This window comes from Echinococcus granulosus (assembly GCF_000524195.1).
Source record: "Echinococcus granulosus chromosome Unknown EG_S00003, whole genome shotgun sequence".
Classification (NCBI taxonomy): Eukaryota; Metazoa; Platyhelminthes; class Cestoda; order Cyclophyllidea; family Taeniidae; genus Echinococcus; species Echinococcus granulosus.
In genome coordinates, this window is record NW_020170383.1 from 1773427 (window position 1) to 1795189 (window position 21763).

General features: G+C 40.3%; 2 protein-coding genes across 2 annotated transcripts; one reads left to right on the plus strand and one right to left on the minus strand. All coding sequences in view use genetic code 11, as the record gives it.

The window, feature by feature from the left end:
- Positions 1 to 1592: 1592 nt before the first annotated feature.
- Positions 1593 to 11073, minus strand: EGR_00877 (5-hydroxytryptamine receptor; the record flags this gene model as incomplete). The annotated part of the gene is made up of 4 exons (XM_024490126.1): positions 1593 to 2268; positions 2300 to 2834; positions 8528 to 8636; positions 10804 to 11073. 4 exons carry the CDS (start codon positions 11071 to 11073, stop codon positions 1593 to 1595), a joined length of 1590 nt encoding a protein of 529 aa, XP_024355529.1.
- Positions 11074 to 15338: 4265 nt separating this feature from the next.
- On the plus strand, positions 15339 to 20369 carry EGR_00878 (hypothetical protein; the record flags this gene model as incomplete). The annotated part of the gene is made up of 3 exons (XM_024490127.1): positions 15339 to 16494; positions 17372 to 17842; positions 19915 to 20369. The coding sequence occupies 3 exons, from the start codon at positions 15339 to 15341 to the stop codon at positions 20367 to 20369; spliced, it is 2082 nt and encodes a 693-aa protein (XP_024355530.1).
- Positions 20370 to 21763: the final 1394 nt, after the last annotated feature.

A 21763-nucleotide genomic window follows, 5' to 3' on the forward strand; every position in this document is an offset into this window, starting at 1 on the left:
ACCTTAACGCATTCTCCATTGAAGATGCACATTAGTTTAATGCTCCATCTTGACTATCGGTTATCAAAACTTGAATATCACAAATGAGGTATACAAATACAACTTCTAGTAGGGTTTTCGCTGATCCTTTCTTTACATATGCTTTCCATCTGCGTGCAAAGTTTGTACGCGTTCGTTTTATGCAGAAAACATATATAGATAAGTTTATGCATATGCAATGCCTTAATTGCTTGTTTAACTCTCGTTTCGGTAAGAGGACCATCTAGGATCTCCACCATTGTACCTTTCCCAGGAGGGCGGGCCTTTAGCCCAAGCCAACAGTCCCAGGTACCACTCTATGTCCAATATATGTATTGTTCAATTATTATGCCTTATTTTGTCTTAGGGCAAGTCTCGGTGCTTTACATTTGTGGCATGGAATGCGAACCCGGTCTCGAAGTGCATTTGCTGTGGATGGGGGAATCGGTGAAGACCCATGATAGAGGGACTGAAAATGACTTCTATTTTCGACAACCACCCCAGTCCGTGGTCTGCAGGAATGTTATTAACAACTGAAGCGACACTAGCCATGAGTATTTGGTAATGTGTTACGGGGCTGCTTGCCATACCTGTGTGAAGATATTGAATGTGTGAAAATGCGATACCTCCTCCACTTCTCATCCAGTTGGAGAGAACCCAGATAGGTATGGCTGCCCAACTCTGAAGCGAAAACAACGTGGAAAGGAGGAGAAGGAGCCAAAGCCTACCCACACAGAACTACGCTCAATGGCGTCCTTTGTTGCACGATTCTACCTTTACGCCAGTGTTCTTACTACTAGCTATGAACACGCGTGATAGCCAGCACATTCCCTGTTCCCAAATCCACCTCCCCTACAAGACGAAACCTCTGATACAGTAGAGTTGGCAAGAGGAATCAATGACGCTGTAGTCAGATATCTCCTCCCTTGCATGGAAATTCGATGACTATCACGGTTGACTAGTGAGTGTTTCTTTACGGCACCGAATACAGTGTGATAGCTGATGAGGGAAATTAATTAAGGGGAGTGTCGGAAATTATGCACAGAAAAGGAGAGGGGCTGCTTTACACGTTAAAGGCTTGTTTAAATTTCGGTTTTGGTGATGGGAACACTTTGTGTTTGGGTCATTATACCTTCGCTGGGTGGGCTGGTCTGTAGGCCATATTAGTAGCCGCAAGTCCTTCTGCGTGTCGATAATAGGTATTCTGCCCTGCTATTATGTATTCTAGGGATGTTTCAGCACTCTATAGTACGCTGAGTCTAAAATTACCTCAAGCCGATGTAGTTAAAGATCATGAATTATTCCCCATGGGGCAAAAACAGTGGAATAATTTTTACTCCCCGTTTATACATGAGAAACATTTAGAAATATCAGCGCAGAAGTACGAATAACTGGATTTTTCTTTGTGACTACATTTTCAATACACATTACCATTTAACAAAACCGTAAAATACTTGGAGATGAAGTTAAAAATGCAACAAGCATTTTGCATTTGAACGTATTTCTACATCATTCCTAATCAGATAACTATTTCAGTTGTGAAGAAATGCTATATTTTACTATTTCTTCTAAAATTACCAGCGTTGCTTTCCAGTTCTGAATCCATTATTACCACATGTAAGAATTTTAACAAAAGCCTTGCGGTAATCCGGTGAAAACACAGTGTAAATGATAGGATTCAATGGGGAGTTCAAGTAGCCCAACCAGAGGAAGAATCTCCCACCAGCTGTGGGCAGGACGAACACCTTGCCGCAGAAGGGCTGTACTAAGGCGTTCACGGAGAAGGGAATCCAGCAGAGTAGGAAGCAGGCCGTAAGTATTGCCAGCGTGGGGGCCGCTCGGCGCTCACGTCGGTGTTCTAATCGCTCTCGTCGCGCCACCACCGTCTCGACGGCTGCCACTGAGAAATCCTTATTGAGGTGGCTCCTCTTCACCGACATAAGGGCACAGCTAATGTTAATATCAAAGGCGTACTTGCGTTTTCTCTCGCAGGGGAGGTGGTTGAAATTGATACAACCGTTCGCCTTCGGCGAAGGTGTTCGCAAAGGTGAGGGCGGAGATGAGGATAGGTGTTGCAGGTCAAAGGCACGATGAGGTGTTGGAAGGGGTGTCTGGGGAATGAATGAGGACTGAATGGCAGGTACGTCATTTGGATGTGGTGAGGAGGATGGGGAATGACCACAATCGTAGACCACATCGTCGATGTCGTTACCATTGTCAACCCAAATGGTGGGGTTAAAGAGGCGTGCACTTTTGATACAGTACCGCGATAGGTCAGTACTGGTTGAAAAGACCCGTTGTTCCTTTAACGAGCGGTTTCACCGGACTAGGTGGGACTCCACTGATTGTGGCCGCCTCTGTAAGGGTAATGGTGGACTCACAGGTCTTCATAGTGGTGGTAGCAGAGGAGGGACATTCTAACCACTTGAATTTGTTGCGTCGAATCCGCTTCCGTGCAGAAGCGTAGATTTTGATGTAGATAAAAAGAAGGAAGGTCATGGGCAGAAAGAAGGAGCCTACGGTTGAGAAGACTGTGTAAACCCTATCATTATTGATAACACAGCTTCTGTGTTTAAGAACTTGTGCAATAAGATTGCTGGACTCAGTTATGGTGAATCGACTCGGTAGAGATATAGTTATAGCAGCAAACCACGTGAAAAATATCATTCCGAAGATTATTTTTTTATTATTCCTTCGACTGTAGTCAGCATGAGTGACTGCCCAGTACCGGTCTATTGCGATGTCCACAAGGTGTAAAATGGAGGCCGTGCAGCAGAGAACATCCATGACGATCCAAAAGTCGCAAATTGACAAGCCTAGGTAAAAGCGAAAGGAAGGGCAATTAACTCAACTCAGCTTTAATCAAACTGCTAAGAGTCGTTCCAATACATGATCCTGTTGTAGTTGTGCATATTTCAGTTACTGGCACACCAATGTGGAGGAGCAATTTCACCAAGTTGGGGAAAGCGGTATGCCCCTGATGTGTGTAAGTGCAAATGTTTCGGGCAATAATGCATTAGTATTTCACGTATCATTGTAAAATTGGAGGCCGAGGGGCAGTTAAAGGAATTGAAAGTAAACAGCTGTGTTTGAATTCCACATTACCGACACTTTAGTCTGATTCGTTACGTAAATGGACAGGTAGGGCTTTTGTGCCAGGCCCGCGGGGTTGAAAACGTTTTTTTACAAGTTAATCCATGCAATAGAAAGCTACCTGTAAAAGAACTTAAAACTGATTAACTTTTGTGGGGAAGCGATGTGCTAAGTCTTTTGGTTTGCTGTTGGTAAAGTTAATGGCAAAACCGGATTGGGTATCTGAAGCCAGGGACTAACGACACCGTAAGTGCTACCATTCACTCTGGATACACAATGTTAACACCTCATCTATGATCGTTTTCATTTCTTAAAAGACAAAATTAGTACCACTCTCAAAACAACTTGGACATGAGATGACTGCATAACCGATTAACCAGATTTACAAGCACAACAGTTCTTCAACAGATCCCATCTAGTGTACAGAAAATGTATCCAAAGCCCCTTTCAAAAAACAGCCTTGTTTGGAATTTCCGTAAATAACATTTTGAAAAAGCATCCACTTAGTGGTTAAAAACATAGTCTGATAGAATCAAACAATATTTAGAAAGTTCGGCAACAGTTCCCAAATTAGTTTTATAAATAAATGCTCTTTTGATATTGTTAAAAGTGGCTTTCAGAATGATAAAGCAATATGTAATGAAACGGGGCAACCAGTGGTAAGATAATATATCGTAAAATATGGCATCATAGGCCAACTCATCCTTGATTATCTGTTTATAGGAGAGCTAGCCCAATCTATTCATAACTGGCTACAGTGGATAAGGTGACACTGCTTTTACGAAGGATCGGACGTGAGTCTTGACGAGAGGTGACCATTCTTACGATGGATTCAAGGTGGTCATATTTCAGGCACATGACACAATACATCAAATCTTTAAATGCAAATGCTAGAATTCCATTATCTACTTAAGATGATTTCAAAGACAAAATTTCACTATTTGCGTAGGGCGAAATAATATTACTTCGAAATCGTACTTTTCCTCTCCTTTTTTGCGTTTAAAACATGGTCACAAAATAAGGAGAACAATAATGCTTCTGTTGACATTTCTTATCAGCTGGTGGGGGTCAAAAGACCATTAAGTGGTGTGCTATACCGACGGGGCATACCGAATTGCATCGGACGGCCAAATTAAAAGCATTTTACCTGATGTCCACTTTTGAACCAAGCCAACACACTTAAAAATCAGCTGTAGCTCGTGTGCGCCACTTTGAAGAGGGTATTTTGCTTAATCACAATTTGGGCCCAAATACTTTCTTTTAAGTTGATTCTTGAAAGTTTTATTATCTCTAGAACATTCACGAATTATCCTCAGCTTTCATCTCTTCAATGGTTGTCCCACACAACTTGTAGAAGGGTGGGTTCAAAATATATACTATACTGGAATGCCATTACCATGTTTATTTTCTCAATACTTAGGCTTTATAGGTGCCTTTATCAAATATCGTTGCATTTGGAGACCAGTGGGATGCTACGCAGGACCCAAGACAAGGGATAGCAGATTCGCGCCATGTTTGTGCGATGGTCTCCAGCTTTAGAGGTGGGTTAAGGAGCGATATGTACGATTTAACAAACATTGTTTACTTCATCCTAACTTTACAACCTTGTGCCAAAATATGAAATGGGGTCTTTAAAACTAAGATTTTTTGCAAAATCTAATGAAATTAATGCAGTTAATTACCTTCATGTAAATGATTCTAGGCTAGTTCTCCCTTATGTATTTACCAGCTCAAGAACCAAGTGACTATATTACCGCAACTGTGCCTTCAGTCGCTACAACAGATTTCAATCATGCATGCATGCTTCTTGCCCGTCATGTGAGTCGAGCGATTGTGGTTTATTCATGGATGCATCTCATGGCTTCTGCATTAAACTTTTCATCGAGCTATAAGCTCACTAATTTGAGGCTTCCAAAGCCTGACTTAAAGTGAAGGCTTGGGGCGAAATCTTCCGTATGTGGTTTGCGACAAGCATTAAATCGCAACTTTTGGAAGACATCTACTGTGTATAATCTTGTAGCTATTCAAAGTGGCCGCAAATGGTACGAACTCCATCACCATGCATAAATGAATACTTAATGACGTAGTACAAGTTACTAATGCACATGCCATAATATGGCATAATTTAAGCGATTGAAGAATTTCACTGAGTCACCCCCTTTAGTGCAATTAATTGGCGGATTTTCAGAGCTTTACGAAGTTTGGTTTTGTCCAAGACGAAAAAACTAACCTGCAACAAAGAACGAAAGCAATGCTAATAATGCTGAAGTTCCTCATAGGTTGAAACGTAGAACTAATAAAAACTTTCTTTAGGGGCACAACCTACAGCCATAAAACTTCCACCCATTTGAATATTCGTTGATGGTTTAAGTCACGGAAGCCTCGGACTCAACCGAACGAGATCAAATTATGGCAAAGTTAGGGGAAAAAGAGAAGAAGCACCACTAGAAGTCACGCCTGGCACGTGGTTTTTAATTACCTTACAGATGGCAGGATTTACCCGTATTACCAATTAGGCTACTCTAAATCAAAAGTGTTGACCTACTCTCAAGGATATCCGGAAATAGAATAATTAAAGTTCCATAATAGGGAGTAAATGAAACCACTACTTTTTAAGCAAATGATGCTTGTAGATTAGGTAATTTTAGAATGAGGGTGGTAAGCCAATTCAGAGGGTGTAACAAACGGACTACACTTGTTAACCCTGACGAATTGGCACAAAATAGCAACAACCACTAGATTGACGAGCGGATCAGTGATGTAGCAGCAAGAAAATTTTCCATATGAAATTCTGAGACTGTTCTACTATTGGTGAAGTGGACCATCAAATATCCATAAACAAGGGACTACAAAAAACCCGAATAGAACTTTTAAAAAAAGTGTCTGCCACTTTGAAGAAACACATTCTGTGTCCATGGATTAGCATTTGTATATGCCTAAGTGTAGGCACTTTATGCGATAAAGATGGTGCAGCTTATTACCTCTTCATAAAAGTTCAGGAGAGCAGTCGAAGGGTTGACTGGAAGAAGCAATATTAGCCCCACAGGCGATTCCGTTGTTGCCTATCAATGCACCTTGTACACTAATCAATGAATTACAAGCCCTTAACATAGAACTCATCCAATTGCAATTTCCTACATTTAAATCAACAATCAAATTTGAGATTACTTTTAAAATAAATAACTACTCACAGTTGTTGAATTGAACAAGGCGATTTTGATATAGAGTTGGTTATAAATGTGCTTGTCAGTTACAGAAATTGCTCTGTCCCCCAGTATGTGGCTATACAAAAGTAGATCTCTCATTTCAGATGAGTACGGTGATGTTGGCTCGAACGTACAAGACCACCCAAAACATGTACTTAAAACCATCACCGTTTGCCTCGGGACGAATAAAGCAATCTTTCCGGCTTTGGGTGAATTTTGCATGTAAAAACGAAGTCATGGAAATGTGGAAAAAATTAAGCTAAGGCCTGTTTGAGTGCAGAAATGGTGAGATTAAGACAGTTATTTTCCTTCAAAAAGGTTGTTAGTGTGACTCACCTCCTTTATAAACCATACTCTGAACTCAAAAAACAAAATAATGTGATTCTACATCCAATAACCCGATTTCGGAAAGGATTGACATAGATAGGCTAGATTTTATTGATGGATGAGCTTCTTACCAGCATTAGACAGTCGGCGGTTTTGCAACAAACCAGAGTACAACCACTCAAGATACCGGGGGGACAGTCAAGGAGGGTCTTTCGCCCCTAAACTAAATCAAGCGATACGTTAGTCTTGCCTCATATGTGAAGCGAAATCCTCGGGGACATAGCACCCTTTTGAATTGCTTTCCATTTAAATCCCTACAGCATTAATAGAGCACCAAATTGTGTCATCCTAGCCACCATTCCTAACGTTTTTGGATCGGGATAGATGTGCATTTGAGAATTCGTTCGAATCGTCGCAAATAAACTGATGCAGATTATTGTCATTTATTTGCAAACAATATTACACCTCAGGTTTTGGTTCATGCATCTATTTAACTCGACAAATACCAGTAAAATAATTTTAAGCCCTAGGAATTGAAAAAAGTGACTTAAAAAAGAGATGATCATAGATCTTGATCCGACAGACCGGGAAAATGAGGTGCCCATATTTACATTCTTGTCACGACTATCTCTTCATCGTGAGGGTAATTGATGCGCGGCAAGATCTACTTATGGTATTGCAGGTCGCAAACGCAAAAAATTTCACCTTAAAACAATTGTAGAATAGCAGTAGAACCTTATCTAGAATTCCCTTAGCCAAGAGAATTTGTAATTTTGCATTAGATCAACTTTACACTTAAAAGTTTGGGACGAATCCCACCACGTGAATGTAAATGCGAGAAATAGCGATAGTGGTGTTTGCCAACTATAACCAAATATTCTTCGAATTGCAAACTAATGAAAATGGTCCGGTTTTTCATGCAAAAATAAATAAATAGCCATAATTTTCAGTTTCAGCCAAAACAAATTACTTGGTAGTAATTAAGGACTGCGAAATTCGTAATTGTCTGCAGATAAATAAGTTATTAACAAAGACCTTATGAATACCACACACTTTTCCCAGCCGTATTCCTTTACAAAAGATTTCACGCTACGAGAACCTAGATGGTGTTTGTTGTAGGCAGTTCAGTTAATCAACCACTTTTCTATCGAAATGAACGCCCTTTACATCCTTAAATGGCAGCCTCAAACACGCCAAGTGCTTGCTTTACTGCAGGACTAGACGAGCAGCCACTTCTGGCATGCAGTTTTTAATCTCACATAATGCAAAAAGAAGTGAAAAAAATAAAAAAACAATTGTCGCAGAACTCTACTTCATTTAAGTTATGACTACAACGGCATGAATCCTCTCGTTGAGGGATTTCCACTTGAATGCACCCAACTTCTGTATTAAGGCACAAATCACCGTTAAGGGTCTCACAAAGAAGATTCACTGTGAAACCATTAGGAAAAGTGCCGTTGTGTACTAGGTATAATAAGAGAAAATTAGATGCTGTTCTTAAAAGTGCCCAAACACCCGGATTGCGGAGTACGATTTGTTGACGTTTTCTTACTACTTTGAAGGTAAGAGACGATTCGCAGTACCGCTGTTTTGCTGTACATGAATATTCTAAAAAAGTAATTAGTTAATTGTGCAACATCTACTTTGTTCCCTCAAGGCAGACGACAACGAATAAGTAGTAAAATAGAGCAGCAGTGGAGGGGTAAGCAGCTTGTAATTACGACTGCATTTGGATTTGTAGTAATCTGAAGGACGGGATACCAAAGCATGTGCAAACTAATCAAATAAAGTCATAACTTGTTAATGATTTATTTTGAAGCTATGTGTGTAAAAGCGAAATGCTATTTGTGTTGCCATCGTAGAGATGGGAGAAGCAAACGTACCCATGAACCACCTCGTGGAGACCGCATCCAGTGCACTGATGGGCATGACCAAAGCAGCAAGCATTAAGTCGGCAACAGCAAGGCTGACAGTTAGGTAATTGGAGAATCGCTAAAAAAGCGGAAGTGTGCAGTTTTTTGATAAGCAATAAAGTCATCTACTAATAGGAATGTCCTTTTGGTGGCCACACAGAAGGCGTAACGAAGAGACTGTCACATGTGCTCACGACGTCGTGAATCCAATTTGATAAGCGCATTCCCTATTTCACTCCTGTCAGCATCACCGAACTGCTTCCACAACTACAGTATTCTGCATAAATGCATAACGACTAAAGGATTAAAATAAACTACACTTTCTTTAGGTATCACGGCCATCTCCCTGTTAGTACTTAGCCAAAAATCTATTTTGGTGGGACTATACGTCTATAAATATTTTTGTTATGAAGGCATAAGATTATTGAGTCGTTATTAGATTGTTCCAAAGTGATTACCGTGCCTAGTTTTTAATCAAAGATGCATCACATCAAAATTTTATTCGTGCCAAGGTAGTAAGCAATCGTATAAGTAAATGGACATTTCCACCCATTTCAACCCAAAGAAATGGAGGAGAAAGAGAAGAAAAAGAAAAAAAGAGGAGAACACTTCGTTACCCACCACCAACATGCTACATTTAAATTCCACTATATTTTCATAAGTGCTACTAATGCCATTATCAAACCCATTTGTGAAGCCCACTCTATAGCGATGGAATTCTCGGACTTCATATTTCTCTTTATTTTTTGGTAGAAAACAATTTACTCGCATAAAAGGTATTGCTGCCTTAATATCTTTTAGCAATAAAGCACCATAGCAGAAGTGACAAGTAGTAGGAACCACTCTAGTCATCCTGATCCATTATGCTTAATGCATTCTTTTGGTGGATTACAGCCCTAGCAAAGCGACGAGAGTGTATTTTTTGTGGACCATAGGTTTTTCTGCCATCTGTGGTTAATGTTTAGTGATTTGGCATATTGTTCAACTCGGTGTTACATTGCGCAGGCACTTCAGTCTCCGTAGGTTGTCCGTCCACTCTACAGCATGGCCTTCGAGTCGTGCTAGTAGCCTCTCACCTCTTCTGTAAGTTGGCAATATGTTTCACTCCACTCCTTTGGCTTATTACGACTTTGAGTTCCAGCAACGCATGAAATGCTGTGTTATTTGGCTTGAAAATAGACGTTTTGAGCTATTTTTAAAAATCATTTTAACGTCCTTCCACGATGTTGCATAAGTGAAACTAAACGATAATGCGTTTAAGATGTTGGTACACGTTTTAGATCCTGAAGTGCCACCTATTATTTATATTTTGGAATGTTTCCGCAACTTTTAAGGGATCACAAATGTACCACTTTTACGCTAGGCTGTTTTGGAAAGAGCTGTAGTAGTTCAAAATAGATAAACTAGACTGATTGTACGCTTGTCATTGACGTTTGTATGGCAACTTTCGTAGGCTATAATGACGGCAAAGTGGAAAAATGTCACATTATAGTGTGGACAAGTTTTTAGAAGCAGCTAATTGTTCAATACCTTGTAGCAGTAGCTCCCAGCCATCGCAAGACACTTAGGCAATTGCAATAGGCTGTCGAGCGCATATGCTCCTTTTATGCAGAACAATAGCTGTCTCGAGTTGACATAAATCTCATCTTCAGTCTTGTGAAGTGAATTTGTTCAACTGCAGAGTCTCACCAACTAACGCAGCATAAAAATGAAACTGACATGGCATTGTGAAAATGAAAGGCAAATTAAAATCGGATCGCGTGTTATCACTTATAGTGTCTGGTTCTTTAATGAACATCACGTGATAAAGTCTTAAAGTGATATCTTTTGAGTCATTTCAGTGCCATTGGCAAGCTCCAATGGCTGAAATGTAAACACCGGTCACGCATTTTATTCTCATTTAGCATTGCCCAAGGCCTTAAATAATGTGCCCACAGTCAATTCAAAATTCTACTTAAAAATGCTTAAAAAGCGATGAGGCGTTTATAAGTCTTCCTCTTGTTCAGTTGTAAAAAATCCAGGCGTTTGCAGAAAACACTATGACAACTTTGCGACTGGAAATTGCACCAGAGGTGAAAAACATGACCAAGTCATAAAGATATTGAAATCAAATAAAATATGGAGATAAACGTAATAAAACTTTAAAAATATTAATGAGAACCACTGGTGTAAGTCTTTAAAGTACGCCAGTATTGGGGCGCTATTTTAGTAAATTTGTGTGAATTAAACAAAAGAGCGTGCAATACCTGCAGACTTCTTTCCAGAAAGAGCGCGGCTACAACCAATCCATTTCCAAATACTGTACAGAGGATAAGGCATGCGATGACGAGAAGCATGAGGATGGTGTACTCATTTTGGTAGTACGGTTCAAATCTACCTCTTGGACCCCATGCCACCGTTCCCCGGCAGAGTGCTTGATAAGCTGTTCGATTTTTCACTCTTTTAATCAAAAAAACAGTTGGTTCTCCATAGCGGAATTGTGCTTGACAGTCTGTTGGTTCTTTTGCGCATACCATTGGAATCGCATTTTGGAAAATAAGAAATAGGAGAAGTTGGGAAGTTCTTAATTGGCAACCCCTCATAAGCGATTGGCATTCGCATTAGGTCTGTCAAAAAGCAAATAGTGAGAATTTCTAAAAAAATGAAGCCTTACAGAATAAGAAAAGTCTTTATTAAAAAGAATTATCCGCAGTGAAGTGGGAGATGCGAAGAGTTGTCTGATTGGCTCCACAATCACAGGGAGATTCGCTGATTGGCTGAGAGAGGGTTTGTGAAACTGGAGCATCACCAAATAATTTGACGCATTTTTGCCAAAGCCTTACTTTTATTTAAGCTTTTCTTGACAGCTTAAGTAAAAAGAGGTTCCACTTAGTTCAAAAATATTAACAAATGATTTATCCAAACAATTGCCATGTAGAGATGTGCAATGTTGGTGCCTTGCATTATTGGGACGGAAGTGCATGCATTTAGTGTCAACTGTCATGACTCACAGCTTCACCGCAATCGCCCGAGCAAATATGCCGGAAATAAATACATCATTCAATTTCTCACATTAGACCATTATTTTGAAAATTGTAGGTAAATGAGGTCATGCAAAGAAGAATACAAATATTTGTTTTGGAGGACGCATTATAGAATTTGTAGAATACTGAGTATTCAGGTTAAACCTGATTTTATAAGCCATTCTAAGCCCACTAAGGGGTCGATTTAAGAAAAACCAACTAATGTTGATTTTAAGTGCTACGAGTATTTGTATTGTATTAGAATGCTAAGCAAGTGTGGTGTAATACTTAAGTTGTTTTAATGTACCTTTCAGGGAGAAGGCAATCAGGAAATACGAATCTCGTGATCGGATCGTCCTCTCCCGTACCTAGTGACTGCGGTTCCCCCCTTCTTAAACGTTGTACTTTCCCTCTCGATCTTTTCCTCTTTAATAAAGATGTCCAAATTGAATCAGCCGGGCTCGTCCAAGAACGCTAGGAGCATGGAAATGGATACCGATGAGTCTCGCCCTACAATGGTCATTCTAGTTACCACAGGTAAGTTAAAAATAGTTTTACTATGTAATTTGGGGTGAAAAGTGATGGTGTTTGTAAATAGTATTACTTGCATGAGACATAAACCCTAACAATCGTATCTTACGTCATTGAGCGATTTTGTGAGGGTGAGATCGCTAAACATCCATTAGAATATTCTTCACTTCTTTGTGTGCCCCTGAAAGCAGAAACAATGCTTACCAATCAACAACTGTTTAATGATCTTCACAATTGTACTTGCATTCATTGCAACCAGATCAAAGGAAAGTAATCCTCAATGTTATCACATTACCATGTATCCGCAATACGTGTTCATCAGAGATTTTTCACAATTTCCTACTAGGCTACTCAATCTTTGCGTTGTCAACATTTTGGGTCGAAAGAAGCCCGGTAGCTACTTTTGGCTGATGGCCTTCGAGCAGTTGGAAATAATTAATTTGTGTTTAAACGATGTTAAATGGTCCTTATAGATTCGAAGGGATGGTACTACTTATTTTTACCATATTCACAGGTATTCTGGTACCGATATCACCACAATAAATAAGTGTAAGCGTTAATTTGCCCGAAATGGTTCGTGTTTGCGGAATCAAGTAGTCTGAGTGTTGAGCAAGCGATAAATCTCGATCAACGCGCACGCGCAAAACGACCACCCTTTCCAAGGAGCTGCACGTGCTGATGAGAAGACTAAATGACGCCGCGCTTTGAATACTATGCGAGTCCTTTGAAGTGTCGGGATAGGTGCTAAATTAAAGTTACCGCGCTTTCGACAGACTAGGGTAATTAACTCTGACTTCACTTTTAACAGCTCACAATCATTCATTCACTTGCTCTACTAAACCTTTAATCTTTCCCTAAAAGCCTCTTGAGAATGGCCCTCATTCACAGTAGCCATTTAAAAGGCCGAAAAAACAACTTCATTTCAAAATGTGGCCAGACATTAGTTTTGCCTGTTCCTTGTCTGTACGTATAATGGTTCGCAAGGAAGAACGGCTTAAATTACAGAAGCTTGCCTTTTGCCATTGTTAAATACGACGATTGCGGTGGCTAAATTACTAAACATCTAAAAAAATTTCAAGACATCTTCTATGCTCCGCGTACTTTACTACCGCAATCCCCGAAATTAGTTCTTTTTCATCCGCTGGTTTAATGATTAAATTTCCTGGTTTAAGTTTTCTGTCTCATTGCATAAATAATATTCTCCACAACATTGTTCTTTAAATAATGGATATTTTTTGATGCTCCTAGTTATCTTTATTTTGGAAACTGTTGCAATAATACTTTGACCACTTGTTTATTTCTTCGTCTTGGCTGCGTGGGCACATAGGGCTCCACCTCTGTGCTTCCAGTGGGCGGCATGGCCTCCGGGTCATGCCAGTAGCACCTAGCCCCAGACTTTCTGTATGTCGGCAATGCATTTTCTGCCCAGTATTATGACAATTTGTCGTCTTTGGGATAGACTCGGGCGTTGCAGTACTAACTGCAGACCACTTATGTAACTAAAGTCATTCCGAAGAACCTATTTATACTTAATGCTATATTATAAGGCGCTTATCTTGAACATGCATTCCGGGAAAGCTTCTTTTTCCCTTATCATTCCTTTAAATTTGTCAATTTACGAATTGGCTACACTGGCATGTTTTTACTTAATTGACGAGTGCCTAATATCCGAAAATTACTCTGCAAGTTTCCGAATAATATCAGCCTTTTCTGTATCCTCCAACAACTTGGTAGCTTGATTTTATCCTCAGGGAAAGTCCGTGTGTTTGTCCGCTCAAAATATGTACTTGAAATCTTTACTTTATTTTGGGTACTCCTGACTAAATTACTTAGTCAAAGTTAAGACGAGCAATAATGTTAGTACATAGTTAGTCTTTTTAGAAATCAGTGAGTGCAAACTGCAAACTTTATGCTATTGTTATTGCCTGTAATGCCAAAGCCTACATACAGCTGGGTTAGTATCGCAGATGCACGATTGTGTTTACCGCCTATACATTAGTTAAATACTTTTATTGTTCTATTTAGAGTCCAAACATTCTTTTGCCCCTAGCCAGTATTCTAAGAAGGGAGTTTATTTTGCTGACAGAGATGAAACTTGCCTTATGTTGTTCATAGGGACGGATGTGACAGAAATCGTTGTGCAGACTCGAAAGTTTTAGATCCCATTGACATTATAAAAGATATTTCCTTTTATCCCGGAGCGCATAATGATTAAGAGTACTCCGTCGTACTTTATCCTGGCAAGAATAACCCTCTGTTTACCTTGGGAACAGGTAGTAGTAGGAACTGCGCAATTAAGGTACTCGATAAAACGCGAATACAACCCTGGCGTCTAGGTGAAAAACTCCTCTCTAGTAAGGCACTTATAAAGCAGCAGATGGTGTCACATTTGATCTAATAGAGTAACGTGAGTAACAAAATGAACCCATGGCACATAGGGTAAAGAATTGAGTGGTTTTAAATGACAAAAATCATAATGCGAATGTTCAGGTTGTAAAAGTAGATGGGAAGTCTAGAAGTACAATTAGCGCAACAGCAGCTAATGCTAATGGTAGTGCGATGAGGTTTTTGGCAATACTTCTGCATTGACAAGCTAATTTTTTTTTAGCTATTTACTGGAATATTTAATACGGATGCAAAGAGACCCGTCAATCTTTAAATTTGTTTAAAAGGCAGGCTAGAAATCCTACACTTGTTCGCATATTCACTTTTATTTTGCATCACATTTGCCACAGCTGCTAGCACAGTCATGTGTCTCTTGTTCTAATTAATGGCTTCTTTTCAAAAGTTTAACGTCTATCGAGTCAAAACTCTGTGATAATATTCTGGATCTTCATGACTATACTGAAATGGCCAACTTAATACCTATATCATAATAAAGAAGCACATACTTCCATGATAGTTTAATCAGCGCTATTAGTCATTTATCAATATAGCCCTAAGATCCCTGTATATGTTATAATTAATGTTACGACCTAACTAAGTTATGGCGCTCTTTTAATACCAGTATTCGTTTTGTTTCCACTGAGCTGTTCTGCTATTCTGATGTTTTGCTTATTTTAATACTTGCTTTTTGAGCAGATTGTTGCATCAGCTTTGCATCAGCCGACAAAATGGAAGTGATAGAACAGCTTAGAACTAAAACAGCCCTTGTGTTTTCCCAGTCTCCCAGAGATAATCTCGCGTCTGACAAAACTAAACGGTGCTTTGGTGCTTTGCGTGAACTTTCAACAACAATGACTTACACGATGTCGTGTGATCCAGATGTTGTCCAGATCATTGGGTCTGATAACTGTGTTAATTACTTCGTGACTGCCCTCAGTCTTGTCATGGATGAATTGCCCAACTATTCTGCAAAACACTTTGAGCAACCTGCAGTATCCAATTTTATTACTCTTTATGCGGTTTTATGGAACGTTACAGACAAAAGTTGCGATGTGTGCAACCGTTTTGTTTTGGCGGATGCATATATAACTATGTGGAAATTACTTTCTAAAGAGGAACTCTCCTCTGCCATCTACAAGTATACCAACGCTAGACTGCTTGTTCATTGTTCTCTGGGTATACTCCACAACTTGCTCCTTTACTGTCCCCGGGCACGGGATGACTATCGTGCGTGCGGTGGTGTAAAGATTTTGGACCCATACGTAGTTGATGCTTATGTTTCGGATGATTATGATTTTAACCCATTAATTCCTTTGAAAACAGCTGCTCTCTTTACTTTGGCTGCGATCGTGAATGAAAACGAGAATGTTTCAATCATTACAACAGATCAAGGAGTGCTAACTTATATTCTCTCAGCATTGCGTGATTCTTTGCAATCACCCCCCGATTACTATTCAACAAATTATGGTTATCACGCAGCTGAGGTGTTTGGGTGTCTCAGCTGCCTAGCTGGACTTGAATCAAATAAACGAAGTCTTTTTGAAAATAATGCTTTGGAACTCATATCAACCGCACTTCAGATCACACTTATGGTGAAGAATGGCTCCATTAAAATGGTTTCCAAAGCGGCAACAAGTTCAAGAGACAGCTACAAGTTTTCTGAAGATACATTGGCAAAGGAGGCCATTGATTTGCTATGGCATTTAACCTGCCTTCCTGAAGCTCGTGATCAACTTAAAGAAACCTCAGATTTGTATAAACTCTGCGCGCAATTTAATGATGTAAAGTGGACGTCTGAGTGCCGAAAATCGGTACAGGCACTATTTTGTACGCTTTCACAGCAGAGGAATTGGCTGGATGAGTGTGGCAATCTTGATACTTCTGCAATTACTGCATCTCCAAAACCACGTGGTCATGTGATGATAAGCTACAACAACATGGCGCAGAATCTTGTATCCAGGCTGAAGGAAGCACTTAGTCTGCGGGGCTGGAACGTTTGGATCTTTACCGAGCATTGTCGTATGATTTCATTTTTGATTGCGTATACTGTACTTTTTCATTTACAGACCTTTCATGTACTCTTTTATAGTTTTATCCCGTGGTACATTTTCGTATGCGTCAACCCAAATTCGCTTAACTTAAATTGGTTGATAATTTTTGCAACCGATTTCTTCACCCGACATTCATTCGCTCTTATAGTTTTCTAAATATCTATACTTTTGCTCTATGAATGTATTTACAGTAGATGGTTGCTTCTAGTGAAAAGTTCATTGACCCACGTGGCTCATAAATGTCTAGACAAATAGCTTTTTATCAATGGACCGGTTTTTTCAGCGTCTGCTGTATCTGCTGCGGTGCAGTTGTCTTAATGTACAGCTTTATTTCAAAGAAAAACATTAAAACCTATAAACATCGTACGCAATAATTATCTCTCTGCAATCCCTCAGTACGATTAAGTCGGTTAATATTAGCAATAATTGTTTCGAGAGGAGGTCGTTGTGTCCTTTACTGAATCTCGCAAAATGCCGACGTCGCGACAAAGCACGCTTTGTTCATGACGTTAAATGATTGTCCTGCACAAAATAGTGTCATGGGTGGAAAAATGTGAGAAAGTCTTGACTACGTGCACTTGACAGAAACATGTGCTTTGCAGCGGCTATTTGGCTTGAATAATTGTCTTCTACCCGTCTTTATTTGATTTATCTTGCTGCCCTCTTCCACCATTATGCTATAGAGATCAGTCAATTTTGAAAACCACTCCTATAATTTTTGTAGAATAGATTTTTCTGTTTTTATCGAAACTGTCTATTTACATATTTCTTTAATAAATACTGCTCATTTAAAATCTTTTTGTGAAATTATGTGATTTAATTCACTTTTTTCCTTTCATATACAGAGCACGGGTCCTTCTTGGAGCAAATGGCAGAGGCGGTTTTCGATTCTGCCGCGCTGATCCTCTGTTTGAGTTCTTTCTACAACAACTCTTGCCACTGCATCAAAGAAGTGATCTCAGCGTATGAGTATCGCATACCTCTACTACCGGTAGTGGTAGAGAGTGACTACGTTCCAATCAATTTCCTTCGTTTCCTTCTCACCGGAGTGCAGCCCATCCAGCTCTACAACGACTACCAGGTGGATGATGCGGCGGACAAGTTGACAGAGCAACTTCGGTGCTATGGCGTGATGCGGGAGGGTGCCAACGTGAGCCAGTCGCGCCCCCGAACGGGCTGCGTCTCTCGACGCAATCAGCCTCCCTCCATATCGATCGACGCCGTCAAGAGGCATCAGCGCTCCCGCTCCGACTGTCTCAACGGCATATTTTCCAATCGCCAATCCTCTGAGCCGACGCAGTTATCCATCTCAACGGGTAGAGCTCGATTTTGCCCTACAGCACATTGAAGCACTTTTTTCACTTGGCTTAATTACACCCCTCAGTGCCAATACCTGTCTGACCTTTCTGTGATTAGCGCCTTTAGCCATGGTTCACTGTCTACAGGACGGTAAAACTGTGAAAATGATGTCAGTCTAATGTCACTACCCACGTGCATCTGGGATAAAACGATGTATTTACAGATAAATCTCAACAATTTCTGCTTCGATCTGTGAAACTATTTTTAAAGTACTAATGAGAATCCTTGCAATGATCATTGCCAAACTTGGCATCATACTGCTTTTTATTCTATGAATATCCGGTTTCATAACAACCGACAGCTGGGGGAGATATAGCCGCTACATTCGTGCCTCCTGGCTTTAAGGAAATACTCATGCTATAGGTAAACTCTTTCCTTTAAAATAATGGCTATTGAATCTTCTTATTAGTATTTATCAGAAGCCTCTTACGTGCTGTTTAGCATAAATAACTGGACTCGATTTAGTCATAATCAAGTTAATATACAAAGTTGAGTGCACGCCTCAAAGCGCTTATGAGTCCGACTTGACTTGTTTAGCTTTGTGCCAGTTTTCTTATTATGAAGTATTTTGCACCGTTTTCAATATTCAGAAGCGTCAGCTCCTTTAACATCAATGGCCGGGAGTCCCACCTCCGCCTATCAATGTTTTTCTTGCCAACCGAAATGCCGTCCCTGTAAGTTATTCGCGATTTTCATGCCTCTCTCCTTGCATTGGTGGGATGTTCAAAATGCTGCTAGTCACAGTTCTTGTCCAAATGCCTCACCCACTAGGTGAAATGGAATAGCACCGAGGATCTATTTTTTTTCAACATTTTATTTATCCATAAAGGTTATTAGGATATCGCAAGGAACATTTATTAAGTGAGAAATCAAAACGCCTAACTTTTATTTTAGTAATATACTACCGATTGACAATCAATAAAAATGTTTTAATGGAGCACTGGGTTTGGCGCTTTATTGGAATGCGTTCGGTAGTCTAAAAGAAGATCCAGTTACTCTGGAACTTTTGTCTACAAGCTCAAAAATGTGTAGTTGTTGTACAAAAGGCAGTAATTCTAGCACCAGAACCATGAAAAGAATAAATTGAGCTTATATCGGGAGCAATGTGTTTAAGCTACTAGTATTAAAGTCGCAATTGTTTTTATCTGTAAAATAGTAAATAGAAAAGAATTTACCACACAAGCCATAGCAACAGTAAGAAGAATTAGTCTACATTATCGCAGTCAAAAACACTTGCTCGTTAAAGGTCTTCGTTAGCGGATGGAAACGATAAATTTTTGTAGATGCTACTACTAGATTTTGATGAGTCGTCGTAGACGTGTTAACCTTGTTGCTGCTCTGATTTATCGTGCTATGAGACCGCGTTAGCACAACACCTTTGCTGTGTATCGGACATAATAACATCTTGGAAAAGGAAGCAACATGTGAGTAATGCCGACCTGGGAAGCGATTTGACAATGAACTGTTAGACATGCATATGGAACTCGGGGAACCAGACTAAGATAATCTTTAGCAAATCCTTCATTCCTTGACCGTATTATTTTGTAGCAGCTGACTCTCCCAATTGATGCCGAAGACAATTCAGTCCAATCATTAATTTTGTTCCAAAATGAAACCTTTTTAGCTACTGCGGTAAAATCAGTACCTACCCATAGTTTGGTGTTTAGCTCAATAGATTTATGCAGGAGATCAAATCAGAGCTACAGAACTTATTTGTTGAATGACAGAAGGCATAGATAAACACCATATTTAATTGCCGCTTATTCGTGAGCTGAATAACTGAAGTGGGATTTGGGGTGAGATCTTAATTGTATTGTTTTACTGACATTGTATTTTTCACCTTGCATGTGTGGATTTGAATAACAGCTGCACTCCTCTCAAATCACGTAAACAGATACCGCACTCTTTGTCAAGAGTGGCAATCAAAATCGTATGCAAGACTTCTTCATGAGTGGAGAATGGAGGTGGGGGGGAGGATGTTACGCTGACAAAAAATGTGTAGATGATGAGAATTTGTGTCTCCTTTCAGCGCAAGCCGCGGCGATTCCGGCGCGTTTGGTTCTGGCCTCTTCAAGTGCGAGTCCGCGAGGGCAACAGCAAGAGAGCGCGTACTTCTTCACCTCCACTCCGCACATTGACACGGCGTCAGCATCGTGCAGCTCTGCGGCTATCACAACGGTTCACCTGCCGGCGCCGCTGGAGGCCTATTTGGTAGAGCAGATCCCTTCAAAGGCGGTGCGTGGGTGGCAGGAGGAACAGGTGCGCCAGTGGCTGGCGGAGCACTCGCTTGCTCACTATGCACACGCCTTTGCGTGCATTAACGGATTGCAGCTCTACGAACTCGCCTGGCAGAGGATCCGCGGTTGCGACTCCTTCTTCCGAAACCTCAGTTTTGGCATGCACATGCCCCTTTACGAGCAGCTCCTCCTCTCCAGTGCCCTCGCCAGTCTCCACAATTATCCTGACCCCTCGCCCTCCTCTTAGTCCCCGCCATCACCACCACCGCCGGTGTATCCTGGTCTTTTATTCCCACCTGTACACAATTTGCATTCTTTTTTATTCAATGACTTTGTTATCTATTCTCTGTATCATCAACGCCCTAATCCCTTGTTAAAGTACACATTTTCTGTGAGGAAGACTGCTTTCTCGGATCATGATGTGGTTTGATATTCACTTGGTTAAATAAATGTAATTCATGGACTGTATGTTTTCAATAAAGTAGCTTACGTTCAAGAACGCACAATCACCCCGCACATTCTTTTCAATTGATGACTTGGTTGTCTACCATTTATTAGATGAATAGTGTGAATTAGCTCCCCACCAAAATGAAAAGCATTTTAATTTATGGTATGATAGAATTGTCAACTCTATCACGCATAAGCTGTATTTTTACTGGGTGGTTTACGCCCAAAAATGCTTCCACATTCCTTTTCTTCTCTTGCATTAGACGTCTTCTTTATCACCAAGAGTCAGCTCTTTTATTAAAGAGAAGAATTTATGCAAGGGAGCAATTTTGCTTTTGGACCAAGCTGTGATTGGGGCATGCACGTTGCCACCTTACTTTGCTTTTCTTGCTCCAAATATTTGGCATTCAGTCGGGCAGCTTACTTCAACTAAATAACCATACGATAGCAAAGTGACAAAAACTTAGGGTGTACCGCAGAGTGTTGACAGACGTTTGTTACTCAGTTGATTGAAATACTTGAAGCAATACCGCATAAATTGAATTGCAAAACTGCTACCTGGAGCACCAACAGGGGTATCGACTCATCCAACGTTCAAGTACAGCGCCTTGTCAACAAAAAATCGGAATTTTAGTTCGGATTTTACTTTGCAGGGTATATTTGCAGCTGTTTTTTACTGCTATGTGTTTACTTTTGATACTCAAAACCCTAGAAAATAGACAACTATCTGACATTTTTTTATGAGGAACATTTTAAAAGCAACCTTTGTGTCCATTTATAGTTGAGAGGGTTGGTTATTTAGCTCGTTGGTGGGCAGTTTGAAGCGGTAACGGCCCCAACCATATTATTATATGAAGAATAGTCTGTACCATCTGCATTTGGGATCAAATATACTACTGCTGCATCTCATTGTTATGGTTATAATCACTGGTCCAGTCGTACGCTAGTTTTTGGGAGTTCTCGATCATACTGATCCGTTGCATGGAGGAGAAATCTTGTAAACCGGTGGCTTGGACTTTTTTCCCCTCTGCTGTGTCCACAACGGAAATGTCACATTTTGTAAGGAGGCATGAGCCACTACAGATTGTCGGGAAAGTGCGCTCATCCAGTATCTGCCGTACTATGATTAGGCTACTCCTTGCTCTCCGCAGTGAATTGCCAACAAAGTACTAATGGTTTTATTTAAGATCAGCC